The following is a 21,031-nucleotide window of genomic DNA, read 5'->3' as shown; positions in this document are numbered from 1 at the left end:
ATTGTATTTAAGTTACCCCTGGCATTGATTATGTACATTGAATTTTTTTTATTTTTTATCGCCATAAAATGTCCTGGTGGGAGACAAAACAAAATACAATAAAAAAAATAAAAAATAAAAAATAAAAATATAATTTCCCGGAATTAATTTGAATATGTAAAGTGCTAAAAGAGTAGGAGGAGTCGGCTCGCGCTTGGCCTCGCGCACAGGCAGCGCTTCCGGGCATCGCGCGTCTCGAGCATCCGCGGCTCAACGCCGCACGGACTCAGTTCACGTGAACTCACACTGATCCGCCTCTGTCACTGTCAGCGTGTTAGGGATTCATAAAGGTAGGAATCAAGTACTTTTCCCAACGCATTTGTGCTTAATAACTAGCTTTTGTTAATAAGAAAGAGATTTGAAAAAGGTTTTTTTTTTTTTTTTTTTTTTTTTTTTTTTTTTTTACTAAGTGCCAGTGGCAGGCTCACGGAATATGCTCTATGAGGAATAAACTTGTATGGTGTCAATTTGAGGGCGTTAACGGGATTCATATGTCTTGTTTAGTGATGCATTTACGTTTTGGTTTTCGTATGTGTGTGTACATGATGTTTGGGGACTTAAACCTGAATGCACACACACTCATGGTGACTCGTGTCCCTGTGGTGGGGAGCTACATTGAGGTACACACGCTTATAAATCATACAGAATGAGTTTTTTTGAAAATGTAAAAATGCTTAAAGTTGTGTGTGAATGGTAGGTTTAGGGGTCGGGTTAGTGTAAGGAGACATACTATACAGTTTGGACTGTATAAAAACCTACGTCTATGGAGAGTCCCCACACAGATTGTGTGTGTGTGTGTGTGTGTGTGTGTGTGTGTGAATGCAAAATTGACTCGTAAATAAAGTTCAAGAGATGGTGGAAGCGATTAGTTCCTCTCGGGAGTCTGCGGGCTGCTCTGTCTATACAAGTGAAAAGCAAAGTAGACGCTTCATGATGGGTGAAACTGAGCTGAGATGATCTGAAACCTTGACGAGTTCATGAGTTGGATGAGCAAAGGATGATTCGGCAAGCAGGTGCATTAAAGTTTCTTTGTGGCATTGCATTGCATTGCATTACTCAGCTTTGACTGTTTGCATGAAGCAAACTATTATTTTATCTGCTATAGTGTGAATGAACTAAAGACGGAGAGTGAGATGATGAGAGCAGAAGTAATGAGAAAGTTGCTGATTATAGTTACATCAGCTTTTGAAGTGGATCAAACAAGTTCATCAAAGTTGTCGAAAGACAAGAACGGATATTGTTCAAAATTCCAGTATAGCTTTGATTAAAGGTTTTGATCCACTTCAAATGTTGACTACTGTACATAGGCTATTATTGTATGTATGTATTGATGTGTGTGTCTGTTAAACTGTTCCTGTCGTTTTGATTAATTGGTGCATTTGTTGATTTCGGTGCATGTCAAGGAATATATCGAGCACCTTGGGCTCCGGTTTGGCAGTCTGAAGAGAAATGGATAGACTGGACTGAAGACCAGAACTCTTTTCATAACTACTGAAACTGTCATTTAAAGGCATCATGTGGTTTGATTTAATTTAATCAAATAGAAGTGCGTGGAAAACAGAATGGAATGTCTCTAGGATTAGATTAGGCCATAGGCTTCATCACTTCCTGTTCTGTACAAGGTCACGTCCTGTCTGCTCTCCCCTGGTGCTACGGGAGGAAGAGGGTGCGGCTGTCCGGTCAAATTGTCCAGAATGCCAGAACTGACCCAAGTCAAAGTGTCTGATATGTATTTCTGGGTTTTCGTGAAGAGCTCAGTGCCGACATGTCGTCTGTTGTTGCTGGACGATTGTTGGAATACGTTTGCTAAATGAATTATAATATTGTATACAACGTTTTTTTTCGTCATTGATTCACTTGAAAGAAAATGGAGGACCATCTTTAATTTTTGGGCTCATTCTTAAACTATAAAGAAGTGAGTGAGTTTTCAGAGAGAAGGTACAAGTATATTGTTTTCCAGAGGCACCGATACTAAAACACTGGCTGTTCATTAAAGGCCGGTTCGTGGAATCTCACTCTGGAGGAAATTGACATCATGTGGAAAAAGGAAGTGGCTGTGTTTGTGACACCTGACTTTCTGTTCCCAGGACATACTTTGCTATTGTCCTCTCTCTCTCTCTCTCCCTCTCCCTCTCTCTCTCGCCCTCTCCCTCTCTCTCTCGGCCTCTCTCTCTCTCTCTCTCTCTCTGCCTCTCTCTCTCTCGGCCTCTCTCTCTCTCTCTCTCTCTCCCTCTCCCTCTCTCTCTCGCCCTCTTCCTCTCTCTCTCGCCCTCTCTCTCTCTCTCGGCCTCTCTCTCTCTCTCTCTCTCGGCCTCTCTCTCTCTCTCTCTCTGCCTCTCTCTCTCTCTCTCTCGGCCTCTCTCTCTCTCTCTCTCTCTCTCTCTCTCGGCCTCTCTCTCTCTCTCTCGCCCTCTCTCGCCCTTGCCCTCTCTCTCTCTCTCTCCCTTGCCCTTTTTCTCTCTCCCTTGCCCTTTTTCTCTCTCTCTCTCTCTCTCTCCCTTGCCCTTTTTCTCTCTCTCTCTCTCCCTTGCCCTTTCTCTCTCTCTCTCTCTCTCTCTCTCTCTCACCCTTGCCCTTTTTCTCTCTCTCTATCTCTTGCCCTTTCTCTTTCTATCTCTTGCCCTTTCTCTCTCTCTCTCTCTCTCTCTCTCTATCTCTTGCCCTTTCTCTCTCTCTCTCTCTCTCTCTCTCTCGCCCTTTCTCTTTCTCTCTTGCCCTCTGTCTCTGTCTCTCTCCATCTGTCTCTGTCTCTCTTTCTCTCTCATTTTTGTCTTATATGCGTTTGTCTACTGTATAGATTTGTCTAGTGGCTCAAATTTGTCTACTTGCATGTGTTCGTTGTTTATTTGTTCAGTGGGTGTTTTCATGAAAGTTTGTGTGTGTATGCGTGTGAGTGTGTGTATATGAGTACACATGCACTCATGACTGCGTGTGTGTATGTGAGTGCATGATTTTGTGTATGTAAGTGAATGTGCGTGTGTGTGTTTATGCGCGTGTGTGTGTGTGTATGAGAGAGAGGATTGCAGTGTGACAACTTGTTTCCTGGTATCCTATCATTCCAGTTCCACTCACACAAGACTTCCCGTTGGAGGGGGAGGGAACTTCCTGAGCTGAGAGGATGAGAAGTGGGGGATAAAGGAAAAGAACGAGCTGTAAGAAAAGAAAGAGGGTACAACTAAAGCCTGCAGTGTTGTCATGGCCCCCGTCATCATGTCATCTGGTTTAAAACCTCTGGGGGGGGGGGGGGTTAAATAACGGCGCAAATACCAGTACATTGACTAGCGCAAAGAAATCTGGGTAAACCACCTTGCATGATTTATGTAAAGGTTTTTTTTTTTTTTTACACCTACAAATGCTTATGCAATAAGGTCAAGTGATATTTGTTTTTAATGACCATACAAGTTCGATTAAACCATCCAAAAAAAAAAAAAAAATTAATTAAGATGTCTATTTTTCCTAGGCCGGACATAACTTTTGGCCACTACTTTATATGTGTGTTAAATGCATATATCTGTATATATTTTGTATCATTTCTTGTACGCATCATTCACATGCAACAAGTAGTCTTTAAAGTGTATTAGTTTAGTAAATGGATTTCTTTCTTTTGAGGCAACAAGGAGAGAAAGAGAAGAGTCAGAAAAGAGGAAACAAATGAGTCAACGTGTGAAAATAAACACAATGCTGTTAAATTTGTTCCCTCACACGTTGCAAAGCATGTAAAAGAAAAGCACACATAAAAATTCTGTCCGATAATCGTTATCTTGTGTCACAGATAAACGGCCAGTATTAAAATGCTTTGATTATATTGTCCAAATACATTCAAAATAAAACGTACATTTAAGCATCACATTGTACGGTATGAAAATGGATATTAATTTTGAAGTCTGCAAAAGTTTTTTTGCATTTAACAGCGTTTAATTATTAGTGCTTGTAAGGATTAAATCTAAGGGCGTGTTTGACGACTGAAAAAGTTATCTAAACGTAAAAATAGAGGAAATAACTGTCTTCAGTTAGATATCCGATACCGACTGATATGAATAAACTAACAATTTATTTGTTACTGATTGTGCATCACTTCAGCCTTTTTGTTTCGTGTGTTTGTGCTTTTTTTTTTTCTCATTACTGTTATCTTATCCACTGAAAACTTCACTGGAAACGTGTTTGAGACTGACGTTTGTTACAGTATGTTGCAAGGTGTCAGTGTGAACCGATGAATTTCATCATTTACAGTGACCTCCACAATTGCTAAACATCTTTGGCCACAAATTTCTCATCGTCTTCCTTCCCATGCAGATATAATCGCAGTAATCAGTCGCACCTACTAGAAGCATCTCACTCCATCTACAAGGCAAAAAAAAAAAAAAAGTGCTACAAAACTCATCTCTCGCGACCTGAATACTTGCTGGTTTCAGTTGTGATCGGATTATGGTCTTTGTTCTGTTGGCAAACTAGATGGTCTTCTGCATTTGCTGTTGGTAAAGCCCTCAAACCCTCAAATGCAACTTCCTCTTGTCGTCACAGCTGTGAATGCTAACGCTTGGTAACACTCATTGAGCTTGTCAAAGTGCTTTTACGTTATTAACGTTTTCACAACCTTCCTAGTCTAAATGACTTGATCAGTCATATGCATTTTATTGTATAGTTTGTGTAGTTATATCCTTTTTTCATGCATTTGTCGAAAATAATTTAGATGATTATAGGCTTTAGAGAGTTTAAAAGGGTTTTAAAAGCCCTATTTTTCAACTGTAGCGAGGTTAACTTTCTGTGGCAGAACAAGACGTGGTCATTAGATTTAATTAGTTAACGTGTGATTTGATGGCGCTGACGCTCTTCATGCATGTGAAACGTGTCAAACACATCTTTTAGAAAAAAAAAAGTGTGGTCTGTGTTTTCTGGTTTAGATTATATTTAAACACTGAAAGTAGACTCGTCTCATCTCTTCTGTTAAAATGTGGATCGGAGAGCAAAAGAAGAGTCATGTGGCTTCCTCTTTATTCTCTCAAATGTTTCTTTTAAACAGCACTGAGGGCAAATTGAGACACTCGCTGAAGTCTCTTTATTCTCGAAATCGAATGCGCGTCTGCTAGAAGTTCTGAAGAGATCTTACGCCGGGCTCAGAAGTTAGCAAATTCTACAATGAAGGCCGTTTTCACGCTATTTCAGTGCTGACCCAAGTCTGTTTGACGTCAGAGTTCAGTTTAAGAAAGCTTAACGTTTTTAAACGTTCACAATTTTAAAACATTTAAAGTCCGCGTGAACCGGAAGTTGCAAACGACTTTTCTCCAGTGCTGTGACGTATTTCCCAGTGAAAAGGAATATTGAACAGAGGGCAGGGTTTTACTCTAGTGCTCCTCCTCTCCATCTCTCGCTCATTACAGACTAACGGTTTGAGGGGAGTGGTTAAAGTCCCTGTAAAGGCAATTCTAAAAAAAAATTCTAAACACATTATAAATGTTAGAAATGTATTGCTAAAACATATTACAAAGACTGTGAACTGTGAAGTACTGAATTGTCGAGTTAGACCGTTAAACAGTTTTTCACCATTGCTGTGTTCCGGATTTTTTGGGCGGGGCTAAAACGGGGGCTCGATGACGCACTGAAGCCCCTGAGCTCCTGGACACGCCCCTACTTGATGACGCACTGGAGCCCCTGACGCTGCCCCTCCCCCAACAATATAGCACATTCATTCACATCAGTTTGCCGATCGCGAGTCACTGTCAGGACTATTAAGTTAGTTACTACAGCTTACAGTTTACTAGCTAGCTATGCCTTCGTCACGGAAATGCGTACTACCTGGATGCGATCACGTACAAAACAGATCGGTGTCCTTATTTAAATTTCTGAAAAACGATCAAGAAGAGGTGGATTAATTTTGTGAAGAGCCACCTTGATGGACAGCTGAGGATCACCGCCAAAAACCCGCCTCTGTAGTGATCATTTTACACGGGATAGTTTTATAAACTTTCGTCGGAGACTGGGATTCACTGATAACCCGCTGTTACTGGTGAATGGGGCCGAGCCGACTATCTCCCGCCTCGGCCTTCATCCTCCCGTCGTGCCGACAACTGGTGCCATCGTCGGCAGTGCGAGCCCACCAATGAGTGTAAGTTGCCTTGTATGCTTATGTTATAATTATAGTAGTTAGTCCAGGCTCGAACATGTATGGCTTTGTAAGCTGCTAGGAGCATCCATTCCGGCTGTAGCGGTGACAGTTGAGTGTGGCGACGGCAGCTTTCCCGCGAGTGGGTGTGGTTTCAGCGCAGCCAGCAGACACGCCCCCAGCGTTTGAGAGCAGAGACTACTGCTCATTTTATCAAGATTTTGATAGCTTATTTTATGGACTTGCCGGCTTTTTTTATCATTCAAATTTGGCTGGGTGGCTAATAACACCTTTTTCTGTGGTGTGACAAACTCAGAACACATACTTAATTTTGACTTTACAGGGACTTTAAGCCTTTCTCAACCCAAGCCGTCAAGCATACGTCATCAGGGAAGGTCCTCCAAGGCAGAGGGGAGGGGCATTTTCAGATTTTGATTAAAGATTACGAAGCCAAAACATTTTTTTCCGTGTTTTAACTTGCACGGATTAATTGTTCACCACAAGACTAGTAATATGCGCTAACAAAGTAAATAGGGTCCATTTTGATTTCAGTTGGACTTTAAAAATTTGCATTCCCAAAAGTAGCATTCTAAGGGCGTTTTCACTCCTGAAAGTCCGCAACCACGGTCCGAACCAAAGTTCATGTTTTGATACATTTATACATTCCGTAAGTTTTGGTTTGGTTTCACATTGCACTTATGCGAGCGCACTAAAGAACTTTACATGATATACTTGCGTCCTGTGGTCATCATTTATGTGGGCTGAACAGACGCATATCATTGCCACTATACTTTTTTTTTTTTTTTAGGGATGCACCGATCCTACACTCGGTATTGGCTCCGATACTGCCATTTTTGTCGGATCGGGTATCGGTCAGACCAGGGGCCTCATTTATAAAGCTTGCGTACGCACAAAACGGGGCTGAAAACATGCGTACGCCAGTTCCTGCGCAAAAGGTGGGATTTATAAAGAAAAACTTGACGGGAAAATTTGCGCACCTGCACGCAAACTCTGACCCATGCGTACGAACGTTTTGGAGATGGAGCACTTTGGCGACACCGATGGTGAGCTGGAGTTAAATGTATTTTTGGTCAATTTTATACAGAAAATCTAAAGAAAATTAAACATATACAGAAAGATTATACAAATACAATTTCAATCACCAAGCCTGTCACTTGAAGCAAATATCCATTCCTTCTTAAATGTCCGCGGCAGCGAGCGTGTTGAGCCGTTTAGTGAAACTGACGCAAATAACAGTTTAAATAAATAAAATACTTCTGATAGAAACATTTATATTAAATATGCCATTCAAATTAATGGAGTTAAACACTTAAACATGAAATCATTACTGAAGTTACAACATTTTTTTAAATTCAATCATTAGAAATATTTGTTGTGGATGCGATTTGTTTTTGAACACTTTTCCTGTGGCGTGCTTTAATGTTTTAACCACAGAGATAATTGCTTATCATGATAATACCAGATTGTCTGAGAAAATAGTTTCGTGCAAATAATGCCCAAGGCCTATCTGTTTCCATTAAAAATATAAATCAATTAAAAATACAATTCGGCAAGTGGAAAAGATTGAGAAAAACTTTCTCTGAAATGTATTTTACACTATTTGATTTATGTAGGCTATTCAAAAACAAGGCAAGGATAGACAACTACTTGATTTGTATTAATGTAATGTTTCTTGTACCGTTTATATCATTTGCATATGATTATTCATCCACGTGATAACGTTTAAGTTATCACGTGGATGAATAATCATATGCAAATGATATGTAGATGAGGATCTGCATAGTAAAACTAGGCGTTGTAAGCTCCATATATGGTTATTTCGGGTGGAGCCGCATGTACGCACAATCTTCTGCTGACTGGGATTTATAAAGTGAATTCTGCGCAGGTTCTGGCGTACGCACGGTTTTATAAGTCTGATTATTTTTTTGTGTACGCCATTTTTGGCTTTCGGGCGCACGTACACTTTTAGTAAGGTTCCTACGCACAGTTTTATAAATGAGACCCCAGGCCGATCCAAATCCGATATTGTGCGTATACTATTCTGTGTTATTGTTAAGCCCCACAAAAGGCACACAAACATTATAAAGCACCATAAAGTTTTCGTGCACAATATTATAAGTGTTCTGAAGCCATTAGTATAACGTGAGATAGAAATTAATATTTAAGTCGTTAAATTCAAGATCACGTAAAGGTTTCCCTCAGCTGCGGCTGTCAATCATTCTCCATTCAGCATTCAAAAAGCGCGTCGCGTTCGGTTACGACAGTTAACACGATGAAACTGAATTTTTGGTATCGGATCGATTCTGAAAAAATGGTATCGGTGCATCCCTACTTTTAATATTATGGCATTACTCCCTGCAGCACCAACTATAGGCTAACTTACTCGAGGCTAGTTCAAATTCACCAAATGAATGTCCTCGTTGTGCGAACATTTTACCGTTGCCAGCAGGACGCTGGATAAATGTGTGTGTGTGTGTGTGTGTGTGTGTGTGTGTGTGTGAATAAGCTGGAAGAAACGCTGTGGGCAGGACTGACAGATCTGCACATAAATATTCTTCTTCAGTTGTTTAGGCTATGCGGGAACCACCGGAATTTCTTGTAAATGGTCTGAAAGTCCGAACCATATAGAAAATGCTTTCAGACTAGAAACGAACCTAACCTTTGTTCAGTTTGATCCGGACCGAGACCACCTCTTTTCGTCGGACCAAATTTCGTCTGTTTGGTCCGGACCGTGGTCCAGGGGGAGGTTTCACACCTGTAATTTTGATTCGGATCAAACTGAAACGTCCGAAAATCCGGACCAAACAAGGTAGATGTGAAAGGGCCCAATGTTTAACATGGTTGGTTTACATGATCAAACCTAGGAATGGGGCATGAAGTGAACGATAGCCTAGTTTCCAGAATGAAAACGGAAGTGAACCGTTAGCCAACTGATCACACGAAGGCTGCGTCCAAAATCGCATACTCTCTTGGGTACTTCTTTTGAATAAGTAATTACTTCACGACCTCTATAAAAAGGATGTTCTGTATATGAGTGTGTGTAGTATAATGAATGTAATCTGGACGTACTTCATTCGCCATGTTGTCATTATCATGTGCGTCAGTAGGCTTGTCGCAATAATCAATATCGACGTATCGCACAATATATGTATATGACCTCAATCATTTTTGGTAAGACAATATATCGGCCATATGTTTAACTGTTACATAATAATGAATGTCACCAACATTTTGCTAATCGTGCTGTCATCTTGTCTGTACTCCGTGCCGGAAGCGAAAGCCTGTGTTCATAGAGATGTCATCGACAAGCCGCAAATATAAATGTCTCAGTGCAAATGGTGCACACTAAAATAATTTTAGCAGCAGATATGGCCTGTTGACGCTTCTGTGCCTTTGTTCACACTGACATTTGTGTTTTCAGCAATATTGTGCACCCTTAGGCTACTCTACAGAGAAAATCTCCTTAAGTGCCTTTTGTGCGTTTGCGAGTGTTTTATTTATTTTGTTACTTTGCACTTTAAGAAAATATTTGTTTAGTATTTATTCGAGTTTTTTTTTATTTTGAATATTTAATTTCCATGATCTAAAGAATGAAAAGGTTGTTGTCATTAGAAAGTGTGTAGGCTTACTTGGATTATTATGCTGGTATGTTATGATTATATATTCAGTGGCATAAAATGGTCTTAAAATTACAATAATATCGTTTATCGCAATTATTTCTTGGGCAATATATCGCACGACAAAAAGTGTTTATCGTGACAGGCCTATGCGTCGCTTCCCTGTCATTCACCAATCCTCTCCCGTGGCCTCATGGGATAGTAAAGTGTCCATCGTATGCACACTTCAGAATCTCACCGGGAGTAGTAGGTCATCCGGGTACTTTTTGCCGACTCTTTTATGAGGATAATTCTTCTTTTTTGACACAATGTTTTTCGCCTACACTCTAAAAAGTTTAACTATGATTTACTACATTTTTTTGGTGAAACATTTTTACCCTAAAAATTTTTTTTTACATTTGAGTACATTTTAAAGCTGTGAAATCGATGAAATATACTGTATGAATTGAGTAAATGCAAGTAAAAAAAATTAAGTAAATCTGAGTAACTGCATCCGGTACATTAACAAATAAAATTGAGTAGAAATAATTTAACATGTAAACATTTAAAAATCAATATTTATGAGTAATATTAACTGTTTTTATTTCCTCTAAACTTTTGTAAAATAGTATTCCTTTCATCCACCAGTATACATGACATTGGCCTTTATTGTCGATAAGTACAGCAATACAGCACATTTTACACTGTTTGTATACAATATTGCCTACATTTAAACTCATTTAACAAACATTTTAGGAGTAGAAAAGAAACATTTAAACATTCAGGTAGCCTAATTCAAGTGTAATCAACCAATCTGTTGTCCAGTTTCCACCGGATCAGCGCTGGTTCTCCTGTTCTGAGACGGACTCGTGTTCTGTGGGTGAACTTCGAACTTCAGACCGCCGTCCTGCGTTTCACTCATATCCAAAAGATAAGATGTTTAGCTCAACCAATCAAGTGAACGATATTCTGAGATTTTATTAAGTTAATAAAGTTAGATATTACTGTAATATTTACTAAGCCACAGAATTATTGTTTAGAGTGTAGTAGTAGGGAAGTTTGCGATTTCGGATGCAGCCGTAGTTCTGCACGCATGCAACTTTTCTTGGTACTGGTCACAGTTATTACAGCATTATGCAGTTCCCATATAACTTCTTATCTCTGCAGCTTTCGAGCAGATCGCAATCTTCACATCTGTAACAATGTACCTGTGGCTGGCAGATAAACGCAAGTGCCATTCTGTTTGCACAAAGTTTGTGGTGTGGTGATAAAGAGAGAAATGCCTCAGTAACACAGTGAGTTCTCTTAAACTCTTTACACCTACATCTACTGTGGTCAGCGGCCACCACTAGTACATAGTTTACAAGTTTACCTTTTGGACGCACTGGGGCAAAGATCAACTTTGTACTTTATCTACCCCTAAAGTTAGTACCTTTAAGTAGTAATATCTACCTTTAAGGTACTACTATAAACCATTTAGGGGTTAATAAGCTAGAAAGTGACCAGCTGTTGTGCCCCTAAAGATACAATTTTGCACATTTTGTTGTCAAACATGCCATAATTCAGCCAAAAAAGTCTGAAAAGAGATTTCTCGAGATGGGACGAGAGGGGTGAAATAATCGAACAAAGCAACTGAACCAAATAGAGATTTGAATATGAATATAAACATTTAATTATATATATATATAATTGATTATAACATATTGATTATATAGCTCTATACTCTCTCAATTGTGTCTGTTTTTAGGCTATTTGTGATTTTTTTGAAGAGACCATATTTAAATAAAAGATCATTAGGTCTCCTGAGCTCTTTTTATTTTTATTTTTTTGTCATATTAAAGAGACAGTAGACCAATCTAAAGAAAGATCTATAGTTTATTTGGCTTATTCATACACTACCGGTCAAAAGTTTTAGATCGGTAAGATTTTTAATGTTTTTAAAAGAAGTCTCTTCTGCTCACCAAGGCTGCCTTTATTTGATTAATATATATATATATATATATATATATATATATATATATGTAGTTAAGTGTAATTTATTCCAGTGATCAAAGCTGAATTTTCAGCATCATTACTCCAGTCTTCAGTGTCTCATGATCCTCAGAAATCATTCTAATATGATGATTTGATGCTCAAGAAACATTTATGCTTATTATCAATGTTAAAAACAGTTTTTTACATTTTTATTTCATGATGCTTTGATGAGTAGAAAGTTCAAAAGAACAGCATTTATCTGAAATCTAAAGCTTTTGTAACATCAAACACTACCCTTCAAAAGTTTGGGGTCAGTAAGAATTTTTATTTTATTTTTGGGGGAAAGAAATAAAATAAATCAATACTTTTATTCATCAAGGATGAGTTAAACCGATCAAAAGTTACAGTAAAGACGTTTATAATGTTAGAAAATATTCTATTTGAAATAAATGCTGTTCTTTTGAACTTTCTATTCATCAGAGAATTTTGAAAAAAAAAAATTACACAACATTGAAAATAATAATGAATGTGTTTTTTTGCATAAAATCCTCATATTAGAATGATTTCTGAAGGATCATGTGACAATGAAGACTGGAGTAATGATGCTGAAAATTCAGCTTTGCTCACAGGAATAAATTACATTTAAAAATATATTAAAACAGAAAAATATTTCACAATATTACTGTTTTTGTTTTTTTTTTTTTTTTTTTTTTTTTGTTTAGCAAATAAATGCAGCCTTGGTGAGCAGAAGAGACTTCTTTTAAAAACATAAAAAATCTTACCGATCTTTTGAACCAGTAGTGTATGCAAACCAATCGAAACTCCGTCTCTGACTTGACGGCAAAATAAAAAAGTTTACCTTTTTTTTTTTTTTTTTGCATTCAATGCATTCAATGACTTTCCTCATTTCTCACCACGCTCTCATTGTATTTCCAGTTCTCAAAACCTACAGAAAACCATATAGACAGTCTGCTTTTCATAATCAGCCATGCTTTTATTCATCAACAACGATTCTCCTTTTTGTGTGCAGCTGTTTAAATGAGACAATTATTTGTTCAGGCCTTTCCGACAAGCATTCAGTTCAACGTTTGCGGTCCGTTTCTAGACGATATTACATCAGCGCAAATCAGATTACACATGATTATCTGAACGGAAAATTAGAAATATGAGGACAAGCCTTTGTTTTTACTCAACATTGTTTCATATCATTTTATTTGACGTGATTCTGCATAGATTGGCCGGAGATATGAATGAAGCAACAGACTCACAGATTCATGGGAAATTCCTGAAGAGACATGATAAAAATGGAAACAATATAAGCATGGGTGGTGGACTTGTATTGTTTTCTCCAGCAAAATGATACACACCTATTGTAAAGCAAAGCTTGTGATGATTGTTGATTTGTTAAGCGTAAGTGTGTGTGTGTGTGTGTGCTCCGTGAAATCTTCTTTTGGGATGTTTATGTGTATCTTAGAGTAAGTTTGGCATATTTTCATGTGGCAGAAAGAAAACAGATTGTCCGAGGGGTGGAGCGATACGTGTTGTGAATGTGCTGCCCGTTTGCAGCTGGACCCTCTCTCTCTCTCAGCAGGAAACGAGGGGGAGGCTTTAGTGGGCCGGACAGGAAACACTCGCAAAACTGGCATCCTGTTGATCCACTGATGGTCAGTCAGATAGAAATACAGGACATGGCTTTATTCAGCCAAAGAGTGGACGTTGCGCACACACGTACATTTTCAAGGGGAATTTTAACTGTGAACTTCCCTTTCTCTAGACAAGAAAGTAAGAGGAAGTAGCGTGAAAAAAAAAAAAGTGTTAAGTCACAAAATTAAAAGTCATTTCACTTTCTGTCTTTCTTTCTTTCTGTCCGTTACTTATATTTGTATGTTTCTCTCTCTCTCTCTGTCTGTCTTCCCAGGATGTTGGTGTGTATGGAAAGCTGATCTGAGGATCTGGTGAGACGCAAATCTGATAATATCGACTGTTATTTCATTACATTTACACTCTTTCTGATGGGGAACAAAGTAGAGAAACCTCTCAACATGGACACACTTCATGCATTAAATGTCATCTTCATCATACAGAGAGCACAAAATCAATCTGAACACTTAAGCCAGGGCTTTACTACTTATTAAAATCATGATAGTGCTGTTATCTAATCGCAAAGACTGAAATAAATACATGCGCTGCTTTTTTTTGGAGTGAAGTGCAGCACTGTGTTCTTTTACACGCGAACGTCCAGTGTTTTCAGCGGCTCGGAGCGGCTCGGTTCACTTGTGTGGCTTGTGACGTGCGTTTGGGAACACAACATGCGTTTAGGAAAACGAACTTTCACAAACTTGTGATGAGAAGCGATTATAAACCTGCCATTGTCAACAAAAGAGAAGCCGAAAGGTCTCTGTGGTTTCCACTGGAATAAAGCTCAATGGTTTAACTTTTAATAGCAAAGGAATTAGGAGCCATAAATATTAGTGCTATAATTGTACTGTAAAATAAAATTATTGTTGTTAAGTTATTTATATCTTAATTTTTTTTTAATTCGTCTAAAGTAATTAAAAATTTAAATTCGATTAAGTAATTATTATTATATAATAAATATAATATAAGCATTTTGGTAAAACTTTACAATAAGGTTTCATTAGTTTACATCTACTTTAGTTAACATGAACTTAGATTAAACAATACTTCTACAGCATTTGTTAATCTTATCTAATGTTAATTTTAACATTTACTAATACATTATTAAAATCAAAAGTTGTATTTGTCAACATTAGTTATTGCACTGACTGAACAAACAATGAATGACTGTATTTTTATTAACTAACATTAACAAAATAAATGCTATTTTGTATAATTTGTATCTAATTATTAGTCATATTGATATATATACCAGTGATCGCCACAAACTTGGAGCCTTTTTAAATCACATTACAATCATAATTTTTGATTTTTGACAGAACGTTTAGATTTTTTTTTCTCTCCAAATCGTGCAGCCCTACCTTAAGTCACACCGTAAAAACGAATGTCATTGCATTAGATATCAAACAGCTTACTGGATACTACTGTCAAATTAATCCCCCTTTATCTTGTTTCTATTGTTTCTAAGCTCTGTTTCCAGGGTGATGAGCTGTGTGCTTTGAAAATATCGAATATTATGGGCTGTGCTTGCTGTAAGCAGAGGAAGGCCAGTAAATCTGTGTCGAATCCCAACTCGTGCGACACAGGCAATGGGATCCAGTCATTAGAGCCCTCCCGATACATCCCCGATCCGACTTTTAACCCATCAACGGGGTTGATCCCGAACTTTAATGACTTTTCAAACGCAATGCCGGCTCCCTTGTCCCGCCCAGCTGCCATCACAGGTGTGTAAAGTGTCCGTTTCAGTGTTTGATAATGATGATAGCGTTACTTCCCTTACTGAATACTAATATGTTGAAATATGTGTGTTTGTTCAGGAGGAGGTGTGACACTCTTCATAGCCCTCTATGACTATGACGCCCGTACGGAGGATGACTTGAGTTTCCAGAAAGGAGAAAAGTTCCATATTATCAACAACACGTAAGTTCAAAGCAGGACAGATTAACACACTCTTTTTTTTTTACCACAAATACTAACCATATCTTCCTTTTTTCGGCTTGCTTCTCTCTCTCTCTCTCTCTCTCTGTGGTTCCTCCTGTCACTCTTTGTGTCTCATTTCCTTTTTTCCTGGACTTTCTGATATCTCTCTCTCTCTCTCTCCGTCCTCTGCCCGCAGCGAGGGCGACTGGTGGGAGGCTCGATCCCTGGACACAGGGAAGTCTGGGTACATTCCCAGTAATTATGTGGCCCCTGTGGACTCCATACAAGCTGAGGAGTGAGTTACACGTAAACATGCCCTTTCATGAAGTTAAAATCACATTATATACATTTTAAAATACACTTTTTTTTTTTTTGTGGTAAAAACAGGTGGTATTTTGGGAAGATGGGCCGGAAAGATGCCGAACGACAGTTGTTGGCTCAAACTAACCCTAGAGGGACATTCCTAATACGTGAGAGCGAGACAACAAAAGGTAAATGCTTACATTTCGCTTTCAGTAAGGACTACTAATGCTTTAAAATTAAGACTATCAATCAAAAACATATTTGTAGATTTGTGATTAATCTCATATTTTTTGTAGTTAACATTCATTTCCTTTTCGAAGGAAGAAAAAATATATTTATGCAAGTAGGGAAATATATGTGCACATACACTATAGTTCAAATGTTCGGGGTCAGTAAGATTATTAATACTTTTGTACAGCAGGCAGGGCTTGACATTAACGTTTTTGCTCACCAGCCACTGTGGTTTTTCAAAGTGTCTAGGCACTCAGCATTTTCACTGGCCACAACTTTGACATCGAAACCATGTGGGAAAAACTGCCATATAGATATTTTTATCATAAAATCCGCTGTCATTTTAAGACCTGACGCACAGATCCATTACACTGTTACACGTGTTTTCTTCCTCAACTTTACGTTCACTTAAAACATAACTTGACTGTATTTACGTGAACATTGAACGTTCGCCGAGACCGTCATTTTGACCTTTATTTTGTGTGTGTTTGACTGTTTAAGCGCAACTAAAAAGTTCTCAATTTAGTACCGAGAGGCGGCTTTATACGCGCACTTTGGGTGTGAGCTCAAAATCTGCGGGAATGAGTAAAATGATGTGCAATACGTGCAAATCCCACACCGAAATTCAAGCCCTGTAACACCAATGATCATCCAGAGCAAATGAAACGAGTGAGTGAGGAGAGGCGGGTTGGTGTGTCAAGATGAGAGAGAGAGAGAACAGCAGGTATCGTGTATCTATTCTGCGGAAAATGAGTATTGGAAGCATTTCAGATATTTTGGTATCAATATGTATCTCAAAAGCAATATTTTTGGCAACACTATATAGCACTTAGTTTATTTTTTAATTTTTTTACATTTAACATTTATTTCAAAACTTAAAAAAAATTGACCGACCCCAAACTGAATTGAATGGTCACATTTCTCTTCTTTAACCAGACGACAAAGTACATGCAATTATCAAATAACAAACACCATCTTTTGTTAACAGTAATTTAAAACAGTTTAATCACATGCATTAACATTGATAGCCTACATTTAGTGCATTAAAAAAAACATCTAGCATATACGTCACTTCTTTTAAAGTGCCATTCAAAAAGTACAAAGAAAGAAACATGCGAGGAACAACAAAAAAAAAAAAGGTGTTATAGTTGATGGTGTTCAATACAGTGGATGTTCAGTAATGCACGTTATTTTAATAATGGCCCGGATGACACGGAAATACATAAATGGCAATGCAGTTATTTTGTGAATCATTTTTAGTAATCTCATTATTAAAAATGGGTTTGATATCCACTGAATTCATCTCGCCAACCAATTTAAAAACTGAAGGATGTTCAAACCTTTGAAAATTGTGTTTAAGCGCATCTTTTCACCTCTTTTTAGGAGCGTACTCGTTGTCCATCAGAGACTGGGATGATGCGAAGGGCGAACATGTCAAGCACTATAAGATCAGGAAGCTGGACAATGGTGGTTATTACATCACAACGAGGACACAGTTTGATACCGTCCAGCAGCTGGTGGAGCATTACACAGGTAAGTGCAATACTAGGACACTTCACACACATATAACACACTTTTATTTGAAAAATGTTATTATACATATACATATTTTATTATACAACATTTTGTATTAAAGAGGTCCTATTATGCTCATTTACAGTTTCATGATTGTGTTCATGCGGTCAACTAGAATACATAATTTAATGTAAAATTAATTTTTTTAAACCCGCCTTCCGGAAAGTCTGTGTTTTGTCTATGTTAAAGAATTTCTTCCGAAGGAAGGATCGTTTATTATTGGCTCTACTGTATATGTGGCGTGTTTATTTACTCCGATTAAAATTATCAACAGGTCAGTCTATTTTTGCCCATCTTTATTTACTCCTCGTGCCCAAATGACTTCTCTGCTTCGAACCGAGTGCATCTTTTGCATCAGTTTCTGTTAGTGATCCTCCTACTCAACCTGTCAGTCTTGTGCTATCAGCCTTCCTGTTTCACTGTTATTGTTGAATCTACAGTCTCTCTCACACACCCACATATATCTTGAATATACAGCGGTGCTTCTCAGACAGACCACTTCAACAGTTAGACTGAAATTAGACAACCTACTACCCCAAATATGGGGCAAACCACCAATTACCACTGAACAGTTACTTTCAGTTCTGAGCGCTGAAGACATTTGTACTCTACATATTGAAATAGTCCCACTTTTATTAATCCTAATTTTACCAGACTGCTTCTTTCATTTAAATGAACTGGAGTACTGCTGTTCACTAGCTAATGAGTTGGAACGTACACTCAAAATGTTGGGGTCTGTAAGATATGTTTTTAAAATAAATTATTTATTTTATTTAACAAGGATGCATTAAATTGATCAAAACTGGCTGTAAAAGGCTTTTACATTTTTACAAAAAAATAATAACAAATTTTACATTCTTTTGAACTTTTGAACTGATCATGTGACACTGAAGACTGAAGAAATGATGCTGAAAATCCAGCTTTGCATCACAGGAATAAATTACAATTTACATTATATTCACATAGAAACCAGCTATTTTAAGTTGTATTAATATTTCACAATATTACTGATTTTACTGTATTTTTTGATACAATAAATGCACCTTTGGAGAACAGAAGAGACTCCGAGAAAAAATCTTACGGACCCCAAACTTTTGAAGAGTACTGTATAACCGTCAGGTATTTATTGAAGTGAGACAGCAGAAACACTATCATACATTAAAAAGTAAATTGCTTCATTTTTATGAGATTATTAATCTATCAATTAATTAATTGCAGTGTTATTTTTTTTTTGTAATTCATAATTTATTTATTTATAAAGGTATTTCTAATGTAATAATAATAATAGTAATTATATTATTATTTTTTATTATTATAAATATATTATTAAAAGTAAATATATAATTATATTAGAGAATAGTTTAAGATAATACTTACAATCTAACACATCTTCAGCATAATGCTCTCTCCACTGTGTGAGCTCTGGCGCCCTCTGCTGAGTGAACATGTATCCCACAGGTTTTTCATGCATATATGTGCTTGTGATTCCTTCTTTTAATCTGATTTGTGTATTTGTAAATGTTTGTTTTGCATAGCTTGCTATAGCCTGTTGTCTCCTCTCGTTTCTATCCATGTCTTTCTTTTTTCTCCGTCCTCTGTCCTTCAGAGCGCGCAGCAGGGCTGTGCTGCCGTTTGATTGGCAGCTGTAGGCGGGGCATGCCTAAACTGGCTGACCTGTCAGTGAAGACTAAGGATGTTTGGGAGATTCCCAGGGAGTCACTTCAGCTCATTAAGAAACTGGGCAATGGCCAGTTTGGTGAAGTGTGGATGGGTAGGAACCACAAAAAGCATGGGAACATGTTGCAGGAGGAAGGGAACAAACCTCGCACGCCTTGCTCGCCCTGCCTGTGGTACAGTGCCTTGCAAAAATATTAAATTTTTTAAAGGTACAATATGTAACTTTTGGCCCTCTAGTAGCAGTTAAAAAAACAAAACTGCATGCATTTTGCAGAAGAACATTGTTTTTGGTTTTGCTTCGGCTGTGCGGATGAATATGGTTATCCTACTGTTCATAAAACATTCACTACTAGAGTTAAGAGATATAACCAGTTTAGATTGGAACACAATTTTCAAGCTGACTAGCTGAAGACGTTACTGTAGCTTTACCCATTATTAGACTCGATACTTTCTTGAAAATAAATTCCAGCACAGAGCTCAGGGGTGCAAACAGCGCGCTTTTCGGCGCCTCCCGCTTTTTTCACGTCAGTTTGGGTGACTTGTGTGAATCGTGCAGATCAGAAGAGTTTTTTTTTTTAAGGAGGAGGGGGGGGGGGGGGGGGGGTGGTCTGATTATAATTTAACCAACAGTAATTCTGAATTGCGTCCACCAACAAGTAAATAGGAAATAAGCGAATCAGAACACTGCGCGCCAAACCAGCAGTATGTGCGCAAGCGTGAACCACTAGTGTTTCTGTCTCACTCTGGATCTGCCACTGCATCACATTTCTCTCTGCGTGGCGTGGAGTGTCCGTTTTTATGTCGGCTCTCATGTTAACTGGTTAGAGCTTGTGTTAGAGCACAATGCCTGCGTGGCACACACACTTCTCGAGCCGCGCCGAAACCGCGTGCTAGAAATAGAACCGCAACCGACGCCTATTTTTCACGCGACACGCAAGAGTGTTGGAAGTTTTCAGACAAAATAGAAGGCGCAAATACATATTAATGAATTACATTTTGATGCTTGAAAGTCTCTCGGTTTTGACAAATGCATATATAATTGTAATTTAAAAAATAGGCCTAATTATCGATTTTCAAATATTGCCCCTGTCAATAGGCCTACAGAACGAAATATTCTGTAGCCTATTTTGCCGTCAATACTGCCGACGTAGTCTTTGCTGTATCAGGCTATATATATTATGTTTAACATCCAAATGTAGATGGTCTGTCGGCGCACAGAGCCACGCAGTCGCAGACAGCACGTGAAGTTCGTGAACACCGAATTCCCTTTTCTTTCTTATCTATTTGTGTTTGAACAGACATGTGCACGAAAAAATAAGCCAGTGTCCGTCTCAACGAGTTTCCCCGTAAACGCAGTCAAAATAAAACGGATGCGTGTCATTACCGGTATTAGATACGTGCATTCGTCTTAAAGGGACAGCACCCAATATACCTGCAGCTGTTTGTGTCACCAAAGTTAATCAAACAACAAAAGAGAAAGAGCTTAATCATGTTTTGTCAAAAGATAAACTGTATTAATACTTAATACAGTTAATTTACCTGAAAAACATAAAGTACTGCTTTATTTCTCGTGTATTTGTGTTTTATTGTATTTATATTTGTATTTTGTTTAGGGTAGAGTGGGGGAAAACGCCCCCCTTAAGGAAAATGTGACATTACAGTGAAACAAAACATAAATGTGACTAGAATTGCCATCCCGGTTTTGAGTGACTATGGCAGGAGTTATTCACCAAATATTAAAATTGCTCAGCCTTCATAATTAATTAGTATTTCCACTGAAAATATTTTTGTACAAAGGGGGCGTTTTGCCCCAGCGGTGGGGTAAAACGCCCCCCAAGGTGGGGTAAAATGCCCCCTTTCTTACCAACCAGTTTGCTTCATAGATAAACAGCAAAATTAACAGACAATAGTTTTTAATCTCTAAAGGTAAAAGGCAAGTAATGTATCAACATGTATA

At 38.1% G+C, this 21,031-nt stretch overlaps 1 protein-coding gene across 7 annotated transcripts in view; it reads left to right on the top strand.

Moving 5' to 3' along the window:
• The first annotated feature begins 195 nt into the window (after positions 1 to 195).
• yrk (Yes-related kinase) overlaps positions 196 to 21,031 on the top strand; it is a 32,833-nt gene continuing 11,997 nt past the window's right edge. Inside the window, exons 1-8 of one of the 7 annotated variants that reach the window (XM_084423922.1) lie at positions 196 to 329; positions 13,649 to 13,685; positions 14,837 to 15,092; positions 15,186 to 15,288; positions 15,485 to 15,583; positions 15,676 to 15,779; positions 17,206 to 17,355; positions 19,004 to 19,168. In XM_084423922.1, the coding sequence (XP_084280048.1) occupies positions 14,885 to 15,092; positions 15,186 to 15,288; positions 15,485 to 15,583; positions 15,676 to 15,779; positions 17,206 to 17,355; positions 19,004 to 19,168 (829 nt within the window). In that variant the 5' untranslated portion in view covers positions 196 to 329; positions 13,649 to 13,685; positions 14,837 to 14,884. Of the gene's footprint in view, positions 330 to 770; positions 1,053 to 3,101; positions 3,192 to 13,307; positions 13,513 to 13,648; positions 13,686 to 14,836; positions 15,093 to 15,185; positions 15,289 to 15,484; positions 15,584 to 15,675; positions 15,780 to 17,205; positions 17,356 to 19,003; positions 19,169 to 21,031 lie in introns of those variants that run through there. The other 6 variants (XM_084423923.1, XM_084423925.1, XM_084423924.1 and 3 more) reach the window with 6 other exon arrangements.

Source organism: Rutilus rutilus, assembly GCF_951802725.1.
Source record: "Rutilus rutilus genome assembly, chromosome: 11".
Classification (NCBI taxonomy): Eukaryota; Metazoa; Chordata; class Actinopteri; order Cypriniformes; family Leuciscidae; genus Rutilus; species Rutilus rutilus.
Note: the sequence above shows the minus strand (reverse complement) of the source record. Positions and strands in the feature narration are given on the sequence as shown.